The sequence below is a fragment of the Balaenoptera physalus genome, assembly GCF_965194825.1.
Source record: "Balaenoptera physalus genome assembly, chromosome: 11".
NCBI lineage: Eukaryota > Metazoa > Chordata > Mammalia > Artiodactyla > Balaenopteridae > Balaenoptera > Balaenoptera physalus.
Window position 1 is genome coordinate 23,656,890 of NC_138896.1, and position 18,787 is coordinate 23,675,676.

General features: G+C 49.4%; 1 protein-coding gene across 1 annotated transcript; it reads left to right on the plus strand.

The window, feature by feature from the left end:
* Window positions 1-427: 427 nt before the first annotated feature.
* On the plus strand, window positions 428-11,240 carry LOC309638168 (MHC class I polypeptide-related sequence A-like; the record flags this gene model as incomplete). The annotated part of the gene is made up of 6 exons (XM_082413769.1): window positions 428-457; window positions 1,843-1,975; window positions 5,396-5,656; window positions 6,816-7,094; window positions 7,220-7,357; window positions 10,123-11,240. 6 exons carry the CDS (start codon window positions 428-430, stop codon window positions 10,245-10,247), a joined length of 966 nt encoding a protein of 321 aa, XP_082269895.1. The 3' UTR covers window positions 10,248-11,240.
* Between the last annotated feature and the right edge of the window lie 7,547 nt (window positions 11,241-18,787).

Sequence of the window (18,787 nt, forward strand, 5' to 3'; positions counted from 1 at the left end):
CGCCTTTCCATCTGCTGCTCTCCTCTCTGATTTCTCACACCCTGCAGAAACCCAAGGCTTCCTTAGCCTCGTGCCAATGAAGCAGCTGTGGTCACAAATAAGCTTGTGCCCGTGGAGACCAAGGAGATGCAATGTATTTTCAATCCCCTCAATCTTGGTTTGTGCCCAAGAGAAGGCAGCTGCTCTTGAGCTTTCAGACTCTCAAGTGACTCAACTCTCCAGTTCCCAGGGTTCTGCATATACCCTCCTTGATGTCATCTTCCAGACCATGCCAGATGTTGGGCAAGTCTTCAAAGATGACATAATCAAGATCCTAAATCCCAAAAGCCTCCATCAGTCACCTACGAGCTCCAATGGCCCTGCTGGGGTCCTGAGGGAGATAAGTGTGAAAGACACTCCAGGCAAAATCACTCTTTAAGGCTGGTCCATGGGAATTACTCAGAGCCCCCTCCTGCTGGTGAGGGACACTTCGACCCTCTTTTGAAGGCCCAAGAGTGAAGGACTCATGGGACATGTGACAGGGCATGGTGAGGCGGGCTTCTACACAACCGTGCCTCTTGTCTAGGCAAAGAGTCATTGCAATTAGACATGTTCACTAATCCAGTTTACTAAGGTCGGAAGCCACAATAGAGTTGGAGCCAAAACCTCAGGAATAAAGAGAGTCTCTTTTCCTGGAATGTCCTCAATTTTTCATTAAGGACATTTTTTAATGTCCCTCCTCTTCCTCCTCCTTTTCTTCCTTTTCTTCCCCTCCTCCCCTCTGCCTCCTCCCCCCACTCCTCCTCCTTCTTTTCATTTTGCAATAATTCTAGACTCACCAAAAAAAATTACAAAAATAGTTCAGAGATGTCCCACGCAACCTTCAGCCATCTTACCCCAATGAAAGCATCTCACGTACTGTAGTACATTGCCAAAACGAAGAATCAATGCACTTTTTTTCCTCAGGTAGATTTGGTACTTGAAACTCCAGAAATCTCTTTCCATCATGACTAACAAAACAGGTTTATAGTTTTCCAAGTGCTGCCCTTTGAAGAGGAAGTGCTTTGAGTCCAATCCAAGCCAATGCTTGAGGCACAAGACTCTGCAGTTTTCTGGTCTAGTTTGCTTGTGAAGAGCTGAGAATCGCCGGAGCATCAAAAAAATGGAAATGTTCCTGCAGATTGTCACCAGAGAGAGCGGAACTGATGGATGTTAGAAGATAATCCAGGGATGAGTCCTCAGCAGGGAGGAGAGCTAAAGGGCCGATGCAGGTGGTTACTGGAGAAGTTATCTGGATTGTTTTTAATGAGAGACATTTCTCACCTCAATGGGTTTCCGAATGAGTTTAGGTGGTGGAAAACATCATTAAAACAGAAGAAACATCAGTATATTCCAGGCCCTGAGAGTAATCCACCTACTTTTCCTGGATGAAGTCCCTTCTGAAGAGATACAGTACTCTCTTTTAAGAAGATGGGTGCAGAAGCCCAGGAATTCAACCCGGGGACTTCCCTGGTGGTCCAGTGGTTAAGACTCCAGGAGGGGCGTTAGCCTAAGGGGCCCCTGCGGAGAACCCCCCAAGGCAGCGAGCTGAGAGGAGGCCCCGTTTCCTCCTCCGTCATCCTCATCACGGCCTCACATCACAGCCTCAGCGACAGGCCCTCTAGAAGCTGCCACACAAAAGATAAAATCCCCAGGTCCTGGGCCAGCACAGCTAAAACCCCTCAACCGCTGAGGGTGAGAGTGGAAGGAAAGAAAAGGAGAATAAGGAGAGCAAGCGAGAAGGAAGAAGGCGCAGCGGCGAGGAAGGAGAAGCAAGTTGCAAAGGAACGGAGCAGAGCGGGTCAGAGAAACACTTAACCACAGGCCAGGAGGCGGCATCTCCCGGGGAGAAACTGCGCCACCCAGCGGTCCAGCTCCGCGCGGCTGCCAGGGCTGCTCCTTGTCCTGCCGTTTCTAGCCGGCGCTGCCCTTTCTGTGCTCCCGGCTACCGCCGCTGGTGAGTGGCGTTCATTGAGGTCCTCAGCCGGGAGCCTGGGGCGGTTTCAGGGTCCGGGTGGGATTCGGTGAGCGTCGCGGGGACCGTCTCACTGGCGGTGCAGCGGGGTGGGGAGTGGGGAGTGGGGGGCGGGGTGAGGTCGGGGAGGGGCCGGGAGCTGCTCGGGGCCTGTGGCCACCACAGCACGTTCCCGCTTTTCAGTCTCTTTCCAACTCCCACCCTCTGCTCCCCCTGCTGCACCCGCCCTCCCTGCTTTCCTCTTCCTCACACATCCCCGTCCTCTGACTCCCCTGGGTGGGAAGGCTGCCCCCAAGCCCGGGTTGCTCCCGTCAGAGGCGATCAAGGGCTCTTGGAGGTCCGACGCTCAGGCGGCCACTTCCCACCGGTGTGGGCTCCCTCTTAGGCCCCTGAGCGCTGTCCTCTCCTCCTGTTCTCAGCTCTGCCCTCTTCCCGTTTCTGGCCTCGGGAATCAGGGAGCTTCCAGGCAGGCAGCGCTCAAGGGCCTCAGTCCTTGGAGTTGGGGGTCTCTTTCTAGTGACCAGGAGCTCTAGGAAGGGCCCAACGGGCCTGAACCACACTTCCTACTGCTGTGGGCACCGTGGCCGATCCTGACTTTCACTGAGAGAAGCGACAAAATATGTTTTCACATGTTCAGATACAGGGAAGTCATTCTGGCTTATACATGAACTAAGTTGAATTTTGCACTAAGTAAATTGCCTCTTTGTGGCCTGTCAGACATACGTTGTACATCTGCTTTAATTATTAAAGGAAAGGGCACATTGACCAGAAGTAAAGACTGTCCATGTTAAAAATAAAGACTAAATGCCCCTCTTCTTGGGACTCCAACGCTGGTTCACCTTTGATGATAAGACTCCCTTCCCAGGTGCCAAGGCCATACTGTACGTGCTGTACGTGTACGTGTACGTGCTGGTCTGTTTTTTTTTTTAAACCTTGGAGAAATGTAGCTCTGACTTGTTTAATGTTCTTTGTTCAGACAAGTTATAAAACTGTGCTGAAGGGGAATTCCCTGGCTGTCCAGTGGTTAGGACTCAGCGCTTTCGCTGCCGTTGGCCGGAGTTCAATCTCTGGTCCAGGAACTAAGATTCTGGTGCGAGGCAGCCAAAAAACTACCTCCCCCCCAAAAAAAACACCAATAAAAAAACACAACTGTGCTGAAAACCCTGCTTCTCCAGAGCAGTTTCTCAGAGTTATCTGGGAAGCTGGCTTCCCGGCTAGTCCTTAATTTGGCTCAAATAAAACTCTCTATTCTTTTTTTTTTTTTTTTTTTACTATATTTTATTTTTTGAATTTTTGAATTTTATTTTATTTATTTTTTTATACAGCAGGTTCTTATTAGTCACCCATTTTATACACATCAGTGTATACATGTCAATCCCAATCTCTCAATTCATCACACCCTCTACTCTTATTATAGATTGTTTATTCATTATTTTCACTGAGAGAAGTTAGGGTCTGACAGTTTTGGAGCCAAGGGATTCTTCCTGTGATTTCTGTGGTCTCCACTCCCCCACCACCACCAATGTTTACTCTAATTTTCTGCTGTGCACGTGTTCCCACACCTGATTCTCTCCTTGCCTCCTCCCCTGCCATCTTTTGCGCCCCCTCAGGATTTGCCCTCCCCCTCCCTGCTGTTCCCTCCTCTCTGCGGTTCTCTGATCCCTTCCTACGGCATCCTCACCCTCATCCTCTCGTCCCTCATGGATCTTTACCTGCAAGGATCAGTCACCTGTATGGCTCCTACCTTCCCCCAGCTTTCACTAACCTTACATTTCTGGGGTTGACTTTTGCCCACACTCACTTTTGCCCAGTATGAATTCCCTACATCCCCACTACTTTCATCACCAGGGGGAGCTGTGGTGATGGGACTTGACGATAATTGTACCTTGAGCACAGTGAGCAGCCCCTGTGGGAGCACCTCTCCCCCGGTCTTGGCACCCATCCTCCTAGCTCCGTCCCAGTGCATGCACCTGCTCTTGGCCCTCGTTCACTGTGGGCCTTTCACCCAGCACTGCCCTTTCCCCACTCCTGCATCCCAAACGTCACTCTCTGGAGGCTTCCACTCTCCAGGCCTCAGGTGCTGGACTCCACTTGCCCTAGTCCCTCTGCACCTACCCCCATGGCACCTTGCCCAGCTCCCACGCCTTGTCCACCTGCCGTGGGCCCTCACCAATTTCTTATCAATCACAAGCCCCCTCTTGTGATGCCCCAAATCACCACCTCACCATCACCCTCCCTCACCCAGAGCACCCCTCCTCTCCTGTCTTCACCCTAATCCAAGGTCCCCCAGAGTCACCCCTGAGGCATGCTCATCCCCTGCCCCCCAATCCAGGCCCTCACCACTGTCTCCTCTGCAGCCCCTTGCCCTTCCTCCCTCCCCAATAGGAATACTACCCTTGGTCCAATTACCCACCTCCTTGGCCTTCATCACCCTCTCTTAGGTTCACTGACCCCAGTGGGCTCTCACTACCTCAACCATGTATCCAAAATCCTTGTTGATGCCACTTGGTGAGTTGGCCTTTCCCTACAGGGGGTCTTCCCCCAGCCCCGCCCTCCTGTGCTGGCTGCCTGACCCACACCCTCTGTGGAGGTGTGACCTGCCCCCAACCACTCCCACTGTGCAGGTCCCTCCCAATGTGCACCTTGGCTTTCCAGTTCTATTTTCTCTTGCCACTGCTCCTTCTAATTCTCCAAGGCCCTTGCACATGGCACTGACTCAGGCCCCCAACACCCACCTCTCCCAGGGGACACTGGCAGGTCCAGCTACCTCCCCACCTGGGGCCTCACCATGCCTCTTGCACTCTGGGCCCAGACCCACTGCTTCACCTCCACCAGGGGTACTGGCCCACCTTCCACTCTCTTAGGGCCACAGCCCAGCCCCTCAGGCCCCACTGCCTCGTGCCTCACCCTCCCTTGAGCCCACCTCGTCCATGATGAACCTGCCCCACGGGCAGCAGCCCTTGCTCTCTGTCTCACCTGACCGGCCTCTGACCAGGGATGCCTCTGATCCTGGGCTGACACTGCCCCTCCCTCCCCTCTGACTCCACCTCCCCTCACCCTGGTCTTCCTGCCTCTCCCTTGCCCCCTGCAGGCCAGCCTCTCCCCTTGGCCTCCTGCCTGGACCCTTAGGGAGCTGGTGCCTCCCTGTCCTGGCACTTGTCCTGAATGTTTGCCCATCTCCACCTCTCGCTCCACTCCTCAATTCCCCTCTCCTTCACTCCTCTTTTTCTTTTTTCCCCTGTGTTGGAAAAATTCTCATTGTGGTCCCTTGTACATGTGCATGTTCTGCATCCTCAGTCCTGGAGCAGGTCAGGACAGCAGAGAGAGAGAACTTGTCTGGTAAACATTTGATGTGCACTTGTTTCTGGAAAGCTGTTTCATCTGCGGTTCCCCCTTCCCCAGGATCACACAGTCTTCATTACAACCTCACGGTGCTGTCCCGGGATGGATCTGTGCAGCCCAGCTTTTTCGCTGGGGGACACTTGGATGGCCAGGCCTTCCTGCACTATGACCGTGAGACAGGCAGGGTAGAGCCCCGGGGACTGTGGGCAGAAGAGCTGGGAGCTGAGACGTGGGACACAGAGTCCAAGGACTTGACAGAGACCTGGAAGGACCTCAGAAAGCTTCTAGCAGAAATCCTGGCCCTGCTGGAGGAGAAAGGAGGTGAGAGTGGGGAGAGGCCGAGAGTGCTGTGAGGCATTTCCCAGGAGAGTCTGGGGCCCAGAGCAGGGACCTGTTTCTTTCCACTGGATGTAGGGGGAAGGGACAAAGGAAGGGGGTCTGTGAGTTCAGCAGGGAGGTGGCTGTGACGCAGCAGCACTGGGAAGACATGGAGGGGAGCAGGGAGGGAGCCCTCTGGCTGGAGTTTCTCACTTGGGTGGGAGGACAGAAGGACATGGGGACTGGAGGAGTCACTGCTGGGGTGGGGTGGGGTGCAGGTGTGAATACCCTCCAGGAGATCATGGGCTGTGAAATTCAAGAAGACAACCACGCCTGGGGCTTCAGGCTTCTCTACCAAGATGGGGAGCTCTTCCTCTCCTGTCACCTGGAGACCCATCGATGTACAGTACCCTAGTCGTTGGGTCCGACCTTGGCCATGGAAATGGAGAAGTCCGGGGACACAGATGGCTTTCAAAGCAAGCATTACCGGGCCCACGTGCAGGGAGAGCTTTGTGGAAGACTGCGGGGCTATCTGGAATCCTGGACAGGCTTCAGGGAGAGAACAGGTACTGCTCCTGGACGAGGGCCCTTCCTCTCCCCCAGACCCCTAGAGCCTCCCCGCCGTGACTCTGTCCACAGAGACCCTCCCTGTCCTCTGGGTGCATATATGCTCTGTTGGCGTGGTGTCCTGCAATTTGCTGTTCTGTTAAATCCACTGTAGAAAGATGGGCAGGTGGGGAGGGGAATGAACCGCCCCGGTGACAATCATCCAGGGGAGCAGTGGGCCCTCTGACAGAAACTGTACCAGGGAAGGTGAGTGTCAGTCAGGAGAGGAAGGCCCTAGACTGGGGTGGGCCCCCCTGGCTCCCAGCCTGCCTGTCCCAGAAAGTTCCCTGCTGGTCCCCAGGAGCCCACCCCGCACGGCCCGCTCCTCAGCATCAACACGTGGATCCAAGAGAGTGAGGCCCCGTCACAGCCCCTCCTCCTGCCCGGCTAAAGGAACTGGGCCCCAGGGTGCAGAACAGACTTGGAGCAGGTCTGGGGTGGGCGAGGGCTCAGCCAGAGGTGGAGAGTGGGAAGCAGCAGCCCTGTTCTCTCCGTCTTCCTTAGAGGGAGCAGGGCTTGGCCCCGGGCCTCACTGGCTCTGTGCTTTCTCCCCCAGGGCCCCCAGCCGTGAACGTGACCCGCAGCCAGGACTTGGAGGGCACAGTCAACCTCACATGCTGGGCTTTTGGCTTCTTTTCCCAGAATATCTCAGCGGCCTGGTTTGCAGATGAGGAACCCATGAGCTGGGAAGCCCAGCAGTCTGGGGGTGTCCTGCCTGATGGGAATGGGACCTACCGGACCTGGGTGACCATAAGGGTTCCCCAAGGAGAGGAACAGTGTGTCAAGTGCCACGTGGAACACAGCGGGAATCACAGTGCACACCCTGCGCCCTCTGGTGAGCCTGGGGTGTGCCTGAAGGGAGTTGTGACCCTGGGAGTGTCAGAGGCCAGGGTCAGGGAGAGGAGAGCAGGCCTGTGGCTCTGGGGTGCCTGTGTTATATAGAATAAGGCCCTTTCTCAGGAGAGACCCTGGTGCATCAGAGTCGGTGGTGGACCATCCTGGGTATTGCTGCTGTGGTTGTTGTTATTATCATCGGGCTTTGTGTCCTTTGCTGCACGAAGAAGAAGAAGAAGACAGCATCAGCTGTGGGGAGCCCAGGTGAGAAATCTGGGCAGGGGGTGGAGATGGGAAGGGCTCTGCCTGGGATGTAGGATCCCCCACGTGTCCCTCTGCACAGATTCGAGAAGATGACAAGCCTCTGTTCCAGGAGCTGGACACTGGGGTATTTGTGAAGGGAATGGGAGCCACGTCTGTTCTAACCCCTTGGTCCTGCCCAAGGCCAGGGCCAGGCTGGGGCCCTTAGTGTCCAGCAGGGGCCTCTCTTTGCTCTGGGTGAGACTGGGCACAGTGAGGGTTTCAGCTCTCTGCTCTGTTCTCATCTTTTTCTGTCTGCTCTCAGCTTGTCAGGCCTCATCTAGGGGTGATATGTTGGGTCATGTGCTGGTTGGGAGGGTCTAGGTGATCATGGATTGATTCAGAGGGAACCTGCAGTAAAGTGTCTGTGAGCTTGTGTGGAGGGGTTAAAAACTGAGGAGGAATTCAGAGGCCAGGCGATGGGCTTATCACTTCCTATTTGCATTTCTCTCCCCAGTTTTTCAGCCATCATTAAGAATCCAAGGAGCTACTGTATAGCTCAAGGAATTCTACTTAAGGCTCTGTGGTGACCTAAATGGGATGGAAATCCAAAAAAGGGGGGATATATGTATATGTATAGCTGATTCACTTTGCTGTACAGTAGAAACTAACACAACATTATAGAGCAGCCATACTCCAGTAAAAATTTTTTAAAAAGAAAAGATAAATATAAAACTTCAGTTTAAATAAATTTAGTTTTATACAGAAAAAAAAAAAAGAATCCAAGTAAAAGAATCATAAGGCTCAAACTAGGGTTCAGTGGATGGTGCCAGAGCCCTGCCTGTGATGCGCCCTTGTGAGGCCCCACTTAGAGATGTTTTGCAACCTCTCCAAGTCCTCCTCCGTGAACTGTCTTCTGAGTTTCGTTTCCTCTGGGTCACCCCCAGCCTGCATCCTTCTCAAGGTCCCATCACGTGCCCCCATGCTTGCTGGAATTTCCTTGCCCGTAATATAGGGGAGTAGTGAGCAGATACCCCTTGACCATTTGGGGAGAGGAGAACAGCCAATCCTTGGACAACTGGGGTCACTGATTTTATCTCACCTCCAGGTTCTTTCCTGTCCAGCCCCTCGGGACACAGTCCAAGGGCTCTTTAGAGGAGGGCACTGGGTCTGTGTTCTGTGGCCTCACCCTGCCCTCCCTGAGCCAGTTCCCTTGCTCACGGTGGTCACTGCCCTGTAGATTTGGAGAAGGGGATGGTCACATTGATTTCCCCATAATCAGGTTGCTTGAGGGGAGAGGAAAAGAGCAGCAGAGCTTTGTGTTTTGCAAAGAGCAAAGGCAGAGCGTGGAACAGTGAAAGGGTGGCGTGTGCAGAGACTCAGCTCCTTCTGTTGATGCCGCCTCTTTGTGTCACTGGCGTGCTTGGGGACGTGGTTTCTCATCCACAAGCCCAATTCCCTTATCATTTGGCCTTCAGCCTGGGCATACAGGGATGGTTAGTCACCCTGCCCCGCAGCAAGAGGCTCTGTCCATGCAGCACCCAGAGCAGGGGACCAGGCAGCTCTGTAGTTGCTCCTGCTCTCACCTGGGGCACCCCCGACCCCTCCCCACCCACCCCACCCCCAGGGAACATGAGTTCTGGTTCCGTTGAGACAGAAACGGTTGTCTTGTATGTCACTGGGGCATTTGCTGGGAAAACAGTGTGAAGATCATGTGCTAATTTCTCAAAATTACTTTTTAAATTTTTGATGTCCAATACAAATGTTTATGATTTCAGATGGCAAAGCTCAATAGAATTTCCTCCAATACTGACCTTGTGGTGCATATTAAATGAAAGAGGAATTCAAATGGGGCGCTGCCTGTGGGAGGTGGAGGGTGGCAGTGGCAGTCCCAGGGTGCAGAGGGGGCCAGGTACAGCCTCGGACTGGGGGTGCCCCCCCCATCCACATTGAGCAGCAGATCCCTACAGGAAGGGAGGGCGGCCTGGTTGAATCCCTGCCTGGAACAGGGCAGGAGGGACTGTGCAGCCTCAGCCTAGCAGCAGCACTTGGGGTAGAGCTGGGATTCCAGGAGCCGGTGGACCTGGAAGGAGCAGGGAAGGCCAAGTGCACCCTGAGAGCCTGGGCGGGGAGTGAGGGTCGGGGCAAAGCCAGGCGTCTGCAAGCCAGGGGTGCTCCAGGGTCAGGTCAGGGGCAGGGCCTGTGGCAGCCCAGTTTTTCTAGACGGGGCTGCTGTCACCTGGGCTTCTCGATGGGCTTTCCAGTTAGGAGCTGCTGGCTCAGGGCTGGGGGCGGGCAGGAGGTTGCGCTGCAGGTGGAGGTCAGGGCCTGAGGTGGAGCCGGGCAGTGGAACAGGTGCTTGTGCAGGTGAGGAGGCCCGAGAATGGAGGAGAGGAAGGAGTTGTGTGTGTGTCCACTCCCAGGCCTGGAGGAACGCGGAGTCGGGACCCGTCTGTGACAGAGCCTCGCACTGTGTCGGGGATGGGTCCGGGCTTAAGGCGGGAGGGCTTTGGGTTTCCACTCCTGGATCTTGTCCTTTCGTCCTGCCGACCTTTGTCCCTGTCGTGGAGGGTGGTGGAAGCAGGGACAGGTGATGATGTTGGGGAGTCAGGGGAGGAGTCCAGCAAGGGCTGGGCAAAAAGGGGGCAAAATAGGAGGGGTGTTTTCTTCCCTCAGAGAAGGACAGAACCTGACTTTGGAGCAACTGAAGGAGAATCTCTGAGGGAATAAAGAGCAATATTCTGCAGCCAATTGGTCATTTATTTATTGGTTTTTCCTTTTCCGCAAAGCTGTTAGCCTACAAGACCTGGATCAATGCCAGATGGAGCCAAGTGACCATAATGGCCTCACACAACCGGGATTTCAGTCCTCGTTGTCAGACCCTGCGTCCATCAATTCCACTGTGGAAGCTTAGAATCTGCTGCCAGAGGCCTGAATTCAGCTCCCTGTTCTGGTCTTACTAGCACTTTCCCTTTTGTGTGTGTTCTATTATTTATCTTATTGTTTTTATGTTTTATTTTATTTGTTATTTTTTTAAGGTGTAGTTGATTTATAATATAGCACTTTCCCTCCTTTTTTAATTTATTTTTTATTGAAGTATAGTTGAATTATTGAACACAATGTTTTGTTAATTACTGCTGTACAGCAGAGTAACTCAGTTATACATATATATGCATCCTTTTTCATATTCGTTTCCATTATGATTTATCACAGGATATTGAATATAGTTCCCTGTGCTATACAATGGGACCTTGTTCTTTATCCATCCTATATATACCCGTTTACATCTGTTAATCCCAAACTCCCACTCCTACCCTCTCCCACCCTGCTCCCCCTTGGCAACCACTAGACTGTTCTCTATGTCCCTGAGCACTTTCCCTCTTGATGCCTCAGTTTCTTCATCTATGAAATGAGAAAAACAGTGTTTATTTCCAGTTGTGGTGGGGACGATTAAAAGCGTTCATATATGTGAGGTGATTGCAACTGCACTATACTAGTTACTAACTCTATTTTTGTTTTTTTATGTTATAATAGAATACATGGATAATAATTCAATTATTACGAATAAGCTTTATCAGTATTCCTCACTGTGGCTTCTCCCAAAATGACTAATAGCAGATTTCTGGAAACTTGAGGTTCCCTTCACACCCTGTCACACTTGTATATGCATTACTTCATGTCTGCAATATCTGTATAATTTCATATTAAAAGTTTTAATTGCTCTTTAAATGTACACGTCTGGTCTGTGTTTTATTTCACGTGTCTGGGAAGGGACAGTGAGTAAGATTCTGGGGAGAAGGAGGGGTCTATCTCACTGCCTTGACGCGGCACTAAAAATTCTCCACCTCTCTCTCCCCTCCAGCTCCCAGTGACTGACAGATTCACAGCAAAGCATAAAGGGCTGGGAGAAAATGCACCTGGGGCCAGTGTTCAGGGGCTGACCCTGGGTGGGGGAATCTCCCCTGAACAGTTGTAACCCTCATGTGATGAAGCAGAGCTGAAGGGTGATATCACGGGAGGGGGACAGGGACAGGGCTTTGGGGTTTCCTGATTATGAGGAATGGGGGTCAGTCTGCTTCTAGGGTGATGTGACTGCTGGGAACCCTTGGGCTGAGGTGAGAGAGTAAAGGAACCCAGAAGGCGGAGGAATCAATCAAGCATCAGCATCTCCCTCCATCAGTTCAGACTGATTTCTGCAGGGCAGATGGGGAGGTGAGATTTCTCCATCTGATCCTCAGTCCTTCCTGACTTCTGGTCTTGGGGCACACAGGTGAGTGATGCTCTTCTTGGTCAGGACAACCTTAGCCCCACCCGGGTAAAGCACTGCTGGCAGAGTGTACTAGGGGGCACCTCCCACAGACTCGAAGCAGCTGACAGGAGCGCTTTCTGCAGCAGGACCTGCCTGGAAGCAAGAGGGTAATGAGGGGCTCTAGTCAGGTACTGTTCCCTCCCTGCCGGGTTCACAGGGTGCCCAGTAAGGCAACAGGGATAGAGAATTCATTCATGCATCTATTTATCCAGATAGGTGTATACTGACGTATTCTTTCATGTTTTTTTTCAGGGTTGATGTCATTCACACACTTGTGGCTGCATGTTTCCATTCGAGTATTCTTGCATTTTAGTCAACTCTCAAGTGCCATTTGTTGTACTCAGTTGTCATTAAGCATAAACTTTCATACTTGTTCATTTTTGTGGTTTGTTTGGTTTTTTGCCGCGCCACCCAGCTTGTGGGCTCTTCGTTCCCCAACCAGGGATTGAACCCGAGCCCACAGCACTGAACTGAGTCCTGTGCTGAGTCCTAACTGCCGGACCGTCAGGGAATTCCCAGTGTGGTTAATTTAATCTGTAAATTAAGAGGTCAAATATCTGTGCTAGTTTTCTCATGAAATAGACTATTATTGTAGTCCTCTCTGATTCTTCTCAATTTCTGCCTTCCCAGAGGTGACCACTTTCCATATTTTTTAGCTGATTCTTTTGGCTTTTACTTCCAAGTCTCTAAACAAAATGCCTTGTTAGAACTGTTGCTTGATTTTTCTGTCACAGCCACTGTCTGTCACATCACACAGTGACTGATGCAATAGTTAATAGTCATTGCTTTCTTTCACGCTTCCCATTCCTTCACTTTCCCAGTTTATTTATATAGTGATCATGTTTAGTTCATTCAGCTTTTTCTTTTGCGTGACTAATACACTCATATGTAAACTCTACTACTTCTCACTTTCTGCACAACCTCTTGTTCTCCCTGAGTTAATAATTGCCTTTGTTTTTGTCTGATTATTTTCTATGTAGCTCTCATTAATTGAACTTTGATGTTTCTTCTATTTGTATGATTCTTTAAAGAAGTGAGGATACTTTGGGCATTCTATCAATTTTTCCTTTTTGGAGATAACCTCCTGGGCCCTTCTGATGTGCTCCCACCTGGACTGGAATCTTCTACATCTGGAGCAGAGCCACCGTCCCAGGATGTCCCTCCACCACCATCTGGGCAGTGCTTTAAAGTGCTGTGGATACTGTACAGCACAGGGAACTCTGCTCAATACTCTGTCATGGCCTATCTGGGAAAAGAACCTAAAAAAGAAAAAAAGAGTGGATATATGTATATGTATAAATGAATCACATTGCTGTACTCCTGAAACTAACACAACATTTTAAATCAACTATACTCTAATAAACATTTTTAAAAAATAAGTAAAGTGCTGTGGAATCACCTGAGCATCCTGCTAAAATGCAGACTGAGTAAGGATGTCAAGGATGGGACCTGTGAGCTTGGTTTTCTATCCAGTAAGTATGATGCTGATTCTGCTGGTCCATGGATGATAGATGAGGCAGAAAGAATCTCTCTTTGTCTTTCTCCTGCATTGTGTGTCCAGTTTTCTGTAGCCTACACCTTTCTCTCTTTTTTTAATATAGGTCTTATACATTTTTTTTTTAATAAATTTATTTATTTTTGGCTGTGTTGGGTCTTCGTTTCTGTGCGAGGGCTTTCTCCAGTTTCGGCGAGCAGGGCCCACTCTTCATCGCGGTGCGCAGGCCTCTCACTGTCACGGCCTCTCCCGTTGCGGAGCACAGGCTCCAGATGCGCAGGCTCAGTAGTTGTGGCTCAAGGGCTTAGTTGCTCCGCGGCATGTGGGATCTTCCCAGACCAGGGCTCGAACCCGTGTCCCCTGCATTGGCAGGCGGATTCTTAACCACTGCGCCACCAGGGAAGCCCTGATACATTTTAATTAAGGAAGTAATGTGTTTTGTTTCTCAATGAGTTAGGCTTAATTAATTTTATTGTAGTAAAAAAACATATAACAGAAAATTTACCAGCTTAACCATTTTCTAGTGTCCAGTACAGTGGTGTTAAATATATGCACGTTGTTGTGCAATAGAGCATTAGAACTTCTTCATCTTGCAAAACTGAAACTTTATACCCATAGAGAGGTGGGCAGCTCATAAGTGTGCAGTGGATTTTCACCAAGTGAACATTGGGGTAAACAACACTCACATCAAGTAACATGTCCAGCATCCCAGGAAACCCTCTTGAATCCTATTCAGTCATAAAGGAACCTCCCCACCCCACCCCTCAGAGTAATCATTATCTTGATTTTTAACACCATAGGTAAGATCTGCCAGTTTCTGATTGGAAAGAATTATACAGTGGATGCCCCTCTGTGTCTGGCTCTCTCACCCAACATTATGTCACTGGGTCTCACCTCTATTGCTGTGTGTGGTTGTAGTTTATTTACTCTCATGGTGTTCCATTATATGAATAGACCACATTTCTCGTCGCTCTGCTGTTCATGGACATTTGTGTTATATCCAGATTTTACAAACTGGGCCACTATGAATAATATTTTCATATGTTTGGCACACATATGCATGCATATTTATTGAGTATATAACTAAGAGTGGAAATGCTGGCGAGTGAATGTTTGGCTACCACCAAAGACGTTTTCAAAGTATTTGAATCAATTTACTCTCCCACTAGCAATATATGAGAGATAATTAGCCCAAATTCTTGTCAGCAACTGATTTTACATGATTTTTTCATTTTAACCACTCTGGGCAGTGTGCAGCGATGTCATATTATGGTTAATTTGAATTCCCCTTCTGACTAAAAATGTTGAGCAATTTTTCATGAATTTACTTGCCATGTAAATATCCTCAATAGGAAGATGGACTGGACTACTTGTTAATGACTGAATGGGACTCTAGTCATGTGTCAGCGTGTTTTAACTGTTAATGATCCTTCTGCTCTAAGGGATCTGTGGTCAAAGACGGGATATCTGAGTGATAAAAGCATCTTTGGGGTGCTAGGGCGATGACTCTTGGCTGAAAGGTCCTAGAAGCTTCAGGATGGGGGCTGGTCACCAGAAAAACAAGCCATGATCAGAGGGTTGGAACTTGCAGCCTCACTCCCTGACCTCTGGGGAGAGGGGGGCTGGAGGAGGAGGTCAGTCAATAATGGTCAATGATTTAATCAATCATGCTTACATCATGAAACTTTCATTACAAACCCTAAAAGGACAGAATTCGGAGACCTTCCAAATTGGTGAACACATCCACATGCTGGGAAAGTAGCACACTTCAACTCCACGGTGACTGAGGCTCCTCCACTCGGGACCTTTCCAGACCTCGACTTAGGTACCTCTTCATCTGGCTGCTCACTTGTATCAATTATTATAGACTGTAATGGTAAGCATAGCATTTTCCTGAGTTCTATGACTTGTTCTACCAAATTATCAGACTTGGGGGGAACCCCTAGCTTTGTAGTCAAGTCAGACAGAAGTGCAGGTAACACAGGGACTTGAGGCTTGCAACTTGCTTCTGAAGTAAAGGCAGTCTGCGGCACCGAGCCCTTAAACCTGTGGGGTCTGATGCTAATTCCAGGTAGCTCGTGTCAGAATTGAGTTGAATTGTAGGACACCCAGTTGGCGTCTGAGAATCAGAGAATTGGTTGTATGAAGGAAAATCTCCCTCACCAGCTCACAAAGAAATTCAGAGTAAGAGTAATAAGCAAGTAAATCTCTACCTTGGATGTCATTTATCAGTCACTTGTTCTTTCAACCAAACCCGAGTGCCTACAATGTACCAGATCCAGTTCCAGTCTCAGAATTGAAATTTGACATTCTTTTACCATCCCTCGCCACCCCCGTACCTGATTAGGAGAATTCCTAGATTAGGAGAATTCCACACTAGAAGAGGCAGAGACCACCTTCCTCCATAAAAGAGGAAAACCCACTTTCTCAAACATTCTTGCAGGTGGACACAGCATGGAGCTCAGACCCCACCACTCAGGAGACCACATTTCAGGCTCTACTCAGGACGTGGTGACACAGAGAGGCTGGGACTGAGCAGAATGCATTTGGCAAGGCTGGTGTGAATGGGAGTTACACAACCTCCTGTTGTCAGGAGCCGCAGTGACAGCCGTCCTCGCCACAGGGTCCACGTCCAGCATGCGGGGCTCACTGTGTGAGCAGTGACATCTGTGCCCAGCAACAGGGGCCAATGTTCCTATGTGGGACCTGGCCTAGGGTGGACACGGTGGATTCTGATCCCGTGGAGCCTCAAGCCTGCTTCTGTTGCCTTCCCAAAATGATATGAGCCCCCATATCATATATATATGGTACTTTAGGCCTAAATTAGAAAAATTTTGGATCTCATTGTTTGCTCCAAGAGTGAGTGAGAACTCAGTCTGGAGAATAACTTCAGAGAGCAAGGATTTCATTATGCTGAACTGTGAACCACTTCCTAAGTCTTCCACCTGACTCTACCCCATGGTAGAGAGAACTACATGTATTTCTCAACATCACATCTCATAATTGACAATATAGGTACTCCCTTTTCATTCTGAAAAAAACAAACACTTTTAAATGTGGATTTAAGACCCTTCTCTGGCCACTCTCTTGTCACTGACCTTGGTGGTTCCCAAATTGGCTGAGCACCAGGATTGCTTGTGGGGCTTCTTACAAAATGCTCAGGCCTCTCCCCAGGACCACCTTCTCAGAGTATTAGGCACAAGACCAAGGAAGAGCTTATTCAGCAAGTCCTATGTGTAAGGTTGATGCACAACCATGTGGGAATCCTGGTCTACGAACGTTCTTGCTACTAAAAGTGTGATCTGGGGACTTCCCTGGTGGTCCAGTGGTAAAGAATCTGCCTTCCAATGCAGGGGACTCAGGTTCAATCCCTGGTTGGGGAACTAAGATCCCACGTGCTGCGGGGCAACTAAGCCCGCATGCCACAACTAGAGAGACACCTGCACACCACAACAAAGAGCCCACGAACACCAACGAAAGATCCTGCATGCTCAGCGAAGATCCCACATGCCACAACTAAGACCCAATGCAGCCAAAAATAATAAATAAATAAATAAATAAATAAATAAATAAAAAGTTTTGAAGTGTGATCTGAAGACCAGCAGCATCAACACCAACCTTGCTATAAACCCAGAATTTCATGCTTTCTGACTTCCTGAATCTTAAAAAGATGTCCAGGGGTTTCCTGTACAAAGCAAAGATCAGACTCCCGGGTCTCTGGGCCTTCTAGACGCGGTGCCAGAACCACGCAGTCTGCTCAGCTGTGTGATCTGATCCGATCACATAGCGCTGGGGGGTCCGGGGTTCAGTCCTCGTTCTTCCTCTTCTACAGCCATCACTCCCTCCCTTGGAGACTTCATCAGTTCTCAAGGCTTTAACTATCATTATGTGGCATCGCCTCCCAAATCTATTTATCCAGCCCAGACATAGCTCTTAAACTCCAGACTCACTTGTCCAACTGCTAATCCAACTACCTGGCTTGTATTTCTAATAAAATCTCAGCTCCAACATCTCTTAAACCAAATGCCCATAATGCCCCCTCTCCCCCAAAAAATATGCTCCTTCGTCTTCCCCATCTCTGGTGAGAGTAATTCCCTCTTTCTACTTACATAGTCCAAAATTTAGGGTGTCCTCCCTAATTCCTCTTTCTCATACCCCAGATTTAATCCTTTAGCAAATGCTGTAAAATCCACCTTCAGAACGTGTCCAGAATCTAATTATTTCCCATTACACCCACCGCTCACACCCCAGTCAAAGCCATGGCCATCTCCAGCCTGGACACTGCACTAGTTTCCCACTGCTTCCCTAGGGCCTCACTCCATCCTTGCCTCCCAGTTCAGCAGCCAAAGTGATACTTTTAAAGGTGAAGTCCAATGGAATATACTCAGCCATAAAAAAGAATGAAGTAATGTCATTTTTAGCAGCATGGATGGCCCTAGAAATTATCATACTAAGTGAAGTAAGTGAGACAGAGAAAGACAAATATCATATGATATCACTCATATGTGGAATCTAATTTTTAAAAAAAGATACAAATAAACTTATTTACAAAACAGAAACTTAACAGATATTGAAAAAAACTTATGGTTACCAAAGGAGAAACGTGGTGGGGAGGGATAAATCAGGAGGTTGGGATGAACACACACACACTACTATGTATAAGACAGATAACCAACAAGGACCTACTGTATAGCACAGGGAACTCTACTCAATATTCTGTGATAACCTATATGAGAAAAAAAACTAAAAAAGAACAAATATATGTATATGTATAACTGAATCACTTTGCTATACACCTGAAACTAACACAACATTGTAAATCAACTATACAATAAAATTAAAATATTTTTTAAAAAAATAAGGACTTCCCTGTTGGCACAGTGGTTGAGAATCAGCCTGCCAGTGCAGGGGACACAGTTCGATCCCTGGTCCGGGAAGATCCCACATGCCGCGGAGCAACTGAGCCTGTGCGCCACAACTACGGAGCCTGCACTCTAGAGCCCAGGAGCCACAACTACTGGGCCCACACTCCGCAACTACTGAAGCCCACGCGCCTAGAGCCCACGCACTGCAATGAAGGGTAGTCCCCGCTCGCCACAACTAGAGAAAGCCAGCACGCCGCAACGAAGACCCAACTCAGCTTAAATAAATAAATAAATAAGAGAGATAAAACCTATTAAAAAAAAAATAAAGAAGTCATACCATGTCCCTCTTCTGCTCAAAACAATCTTATAACGCCCATCCCACTCAGAGCAAAAGTGAAAACCCTTCCAGCATCCTCCAGGCCTTACATGGTCTGGCTGTACCTCTGATCACATCTCAATTAATCTCTGCTCCTGCCATACTGGCCTCCTCACTTTAACCGGAACACACAGACATGCTCCTGCCCTGGTGCATTTGCCTGGAAGTTCCCCCTGCCTGGAAAGAACCTCCCCCAGTGTGGGGGATTATTCCTCATGTCCTTCAAATCTTTCCTCAAAGGTCACCTTCCCAGTGAGGCCCACACTGACCTCCCTAGTAAAATAGCCATTTTCCCTGTCCTCATACTCACACTCTGGATCACCTCCTCCACTGCATCTTTTCCATTGTCTGTATCCCCTTGTAACAGAACACTTTCCTTATTTACTATGCTGATAGTATATAGTCTGTT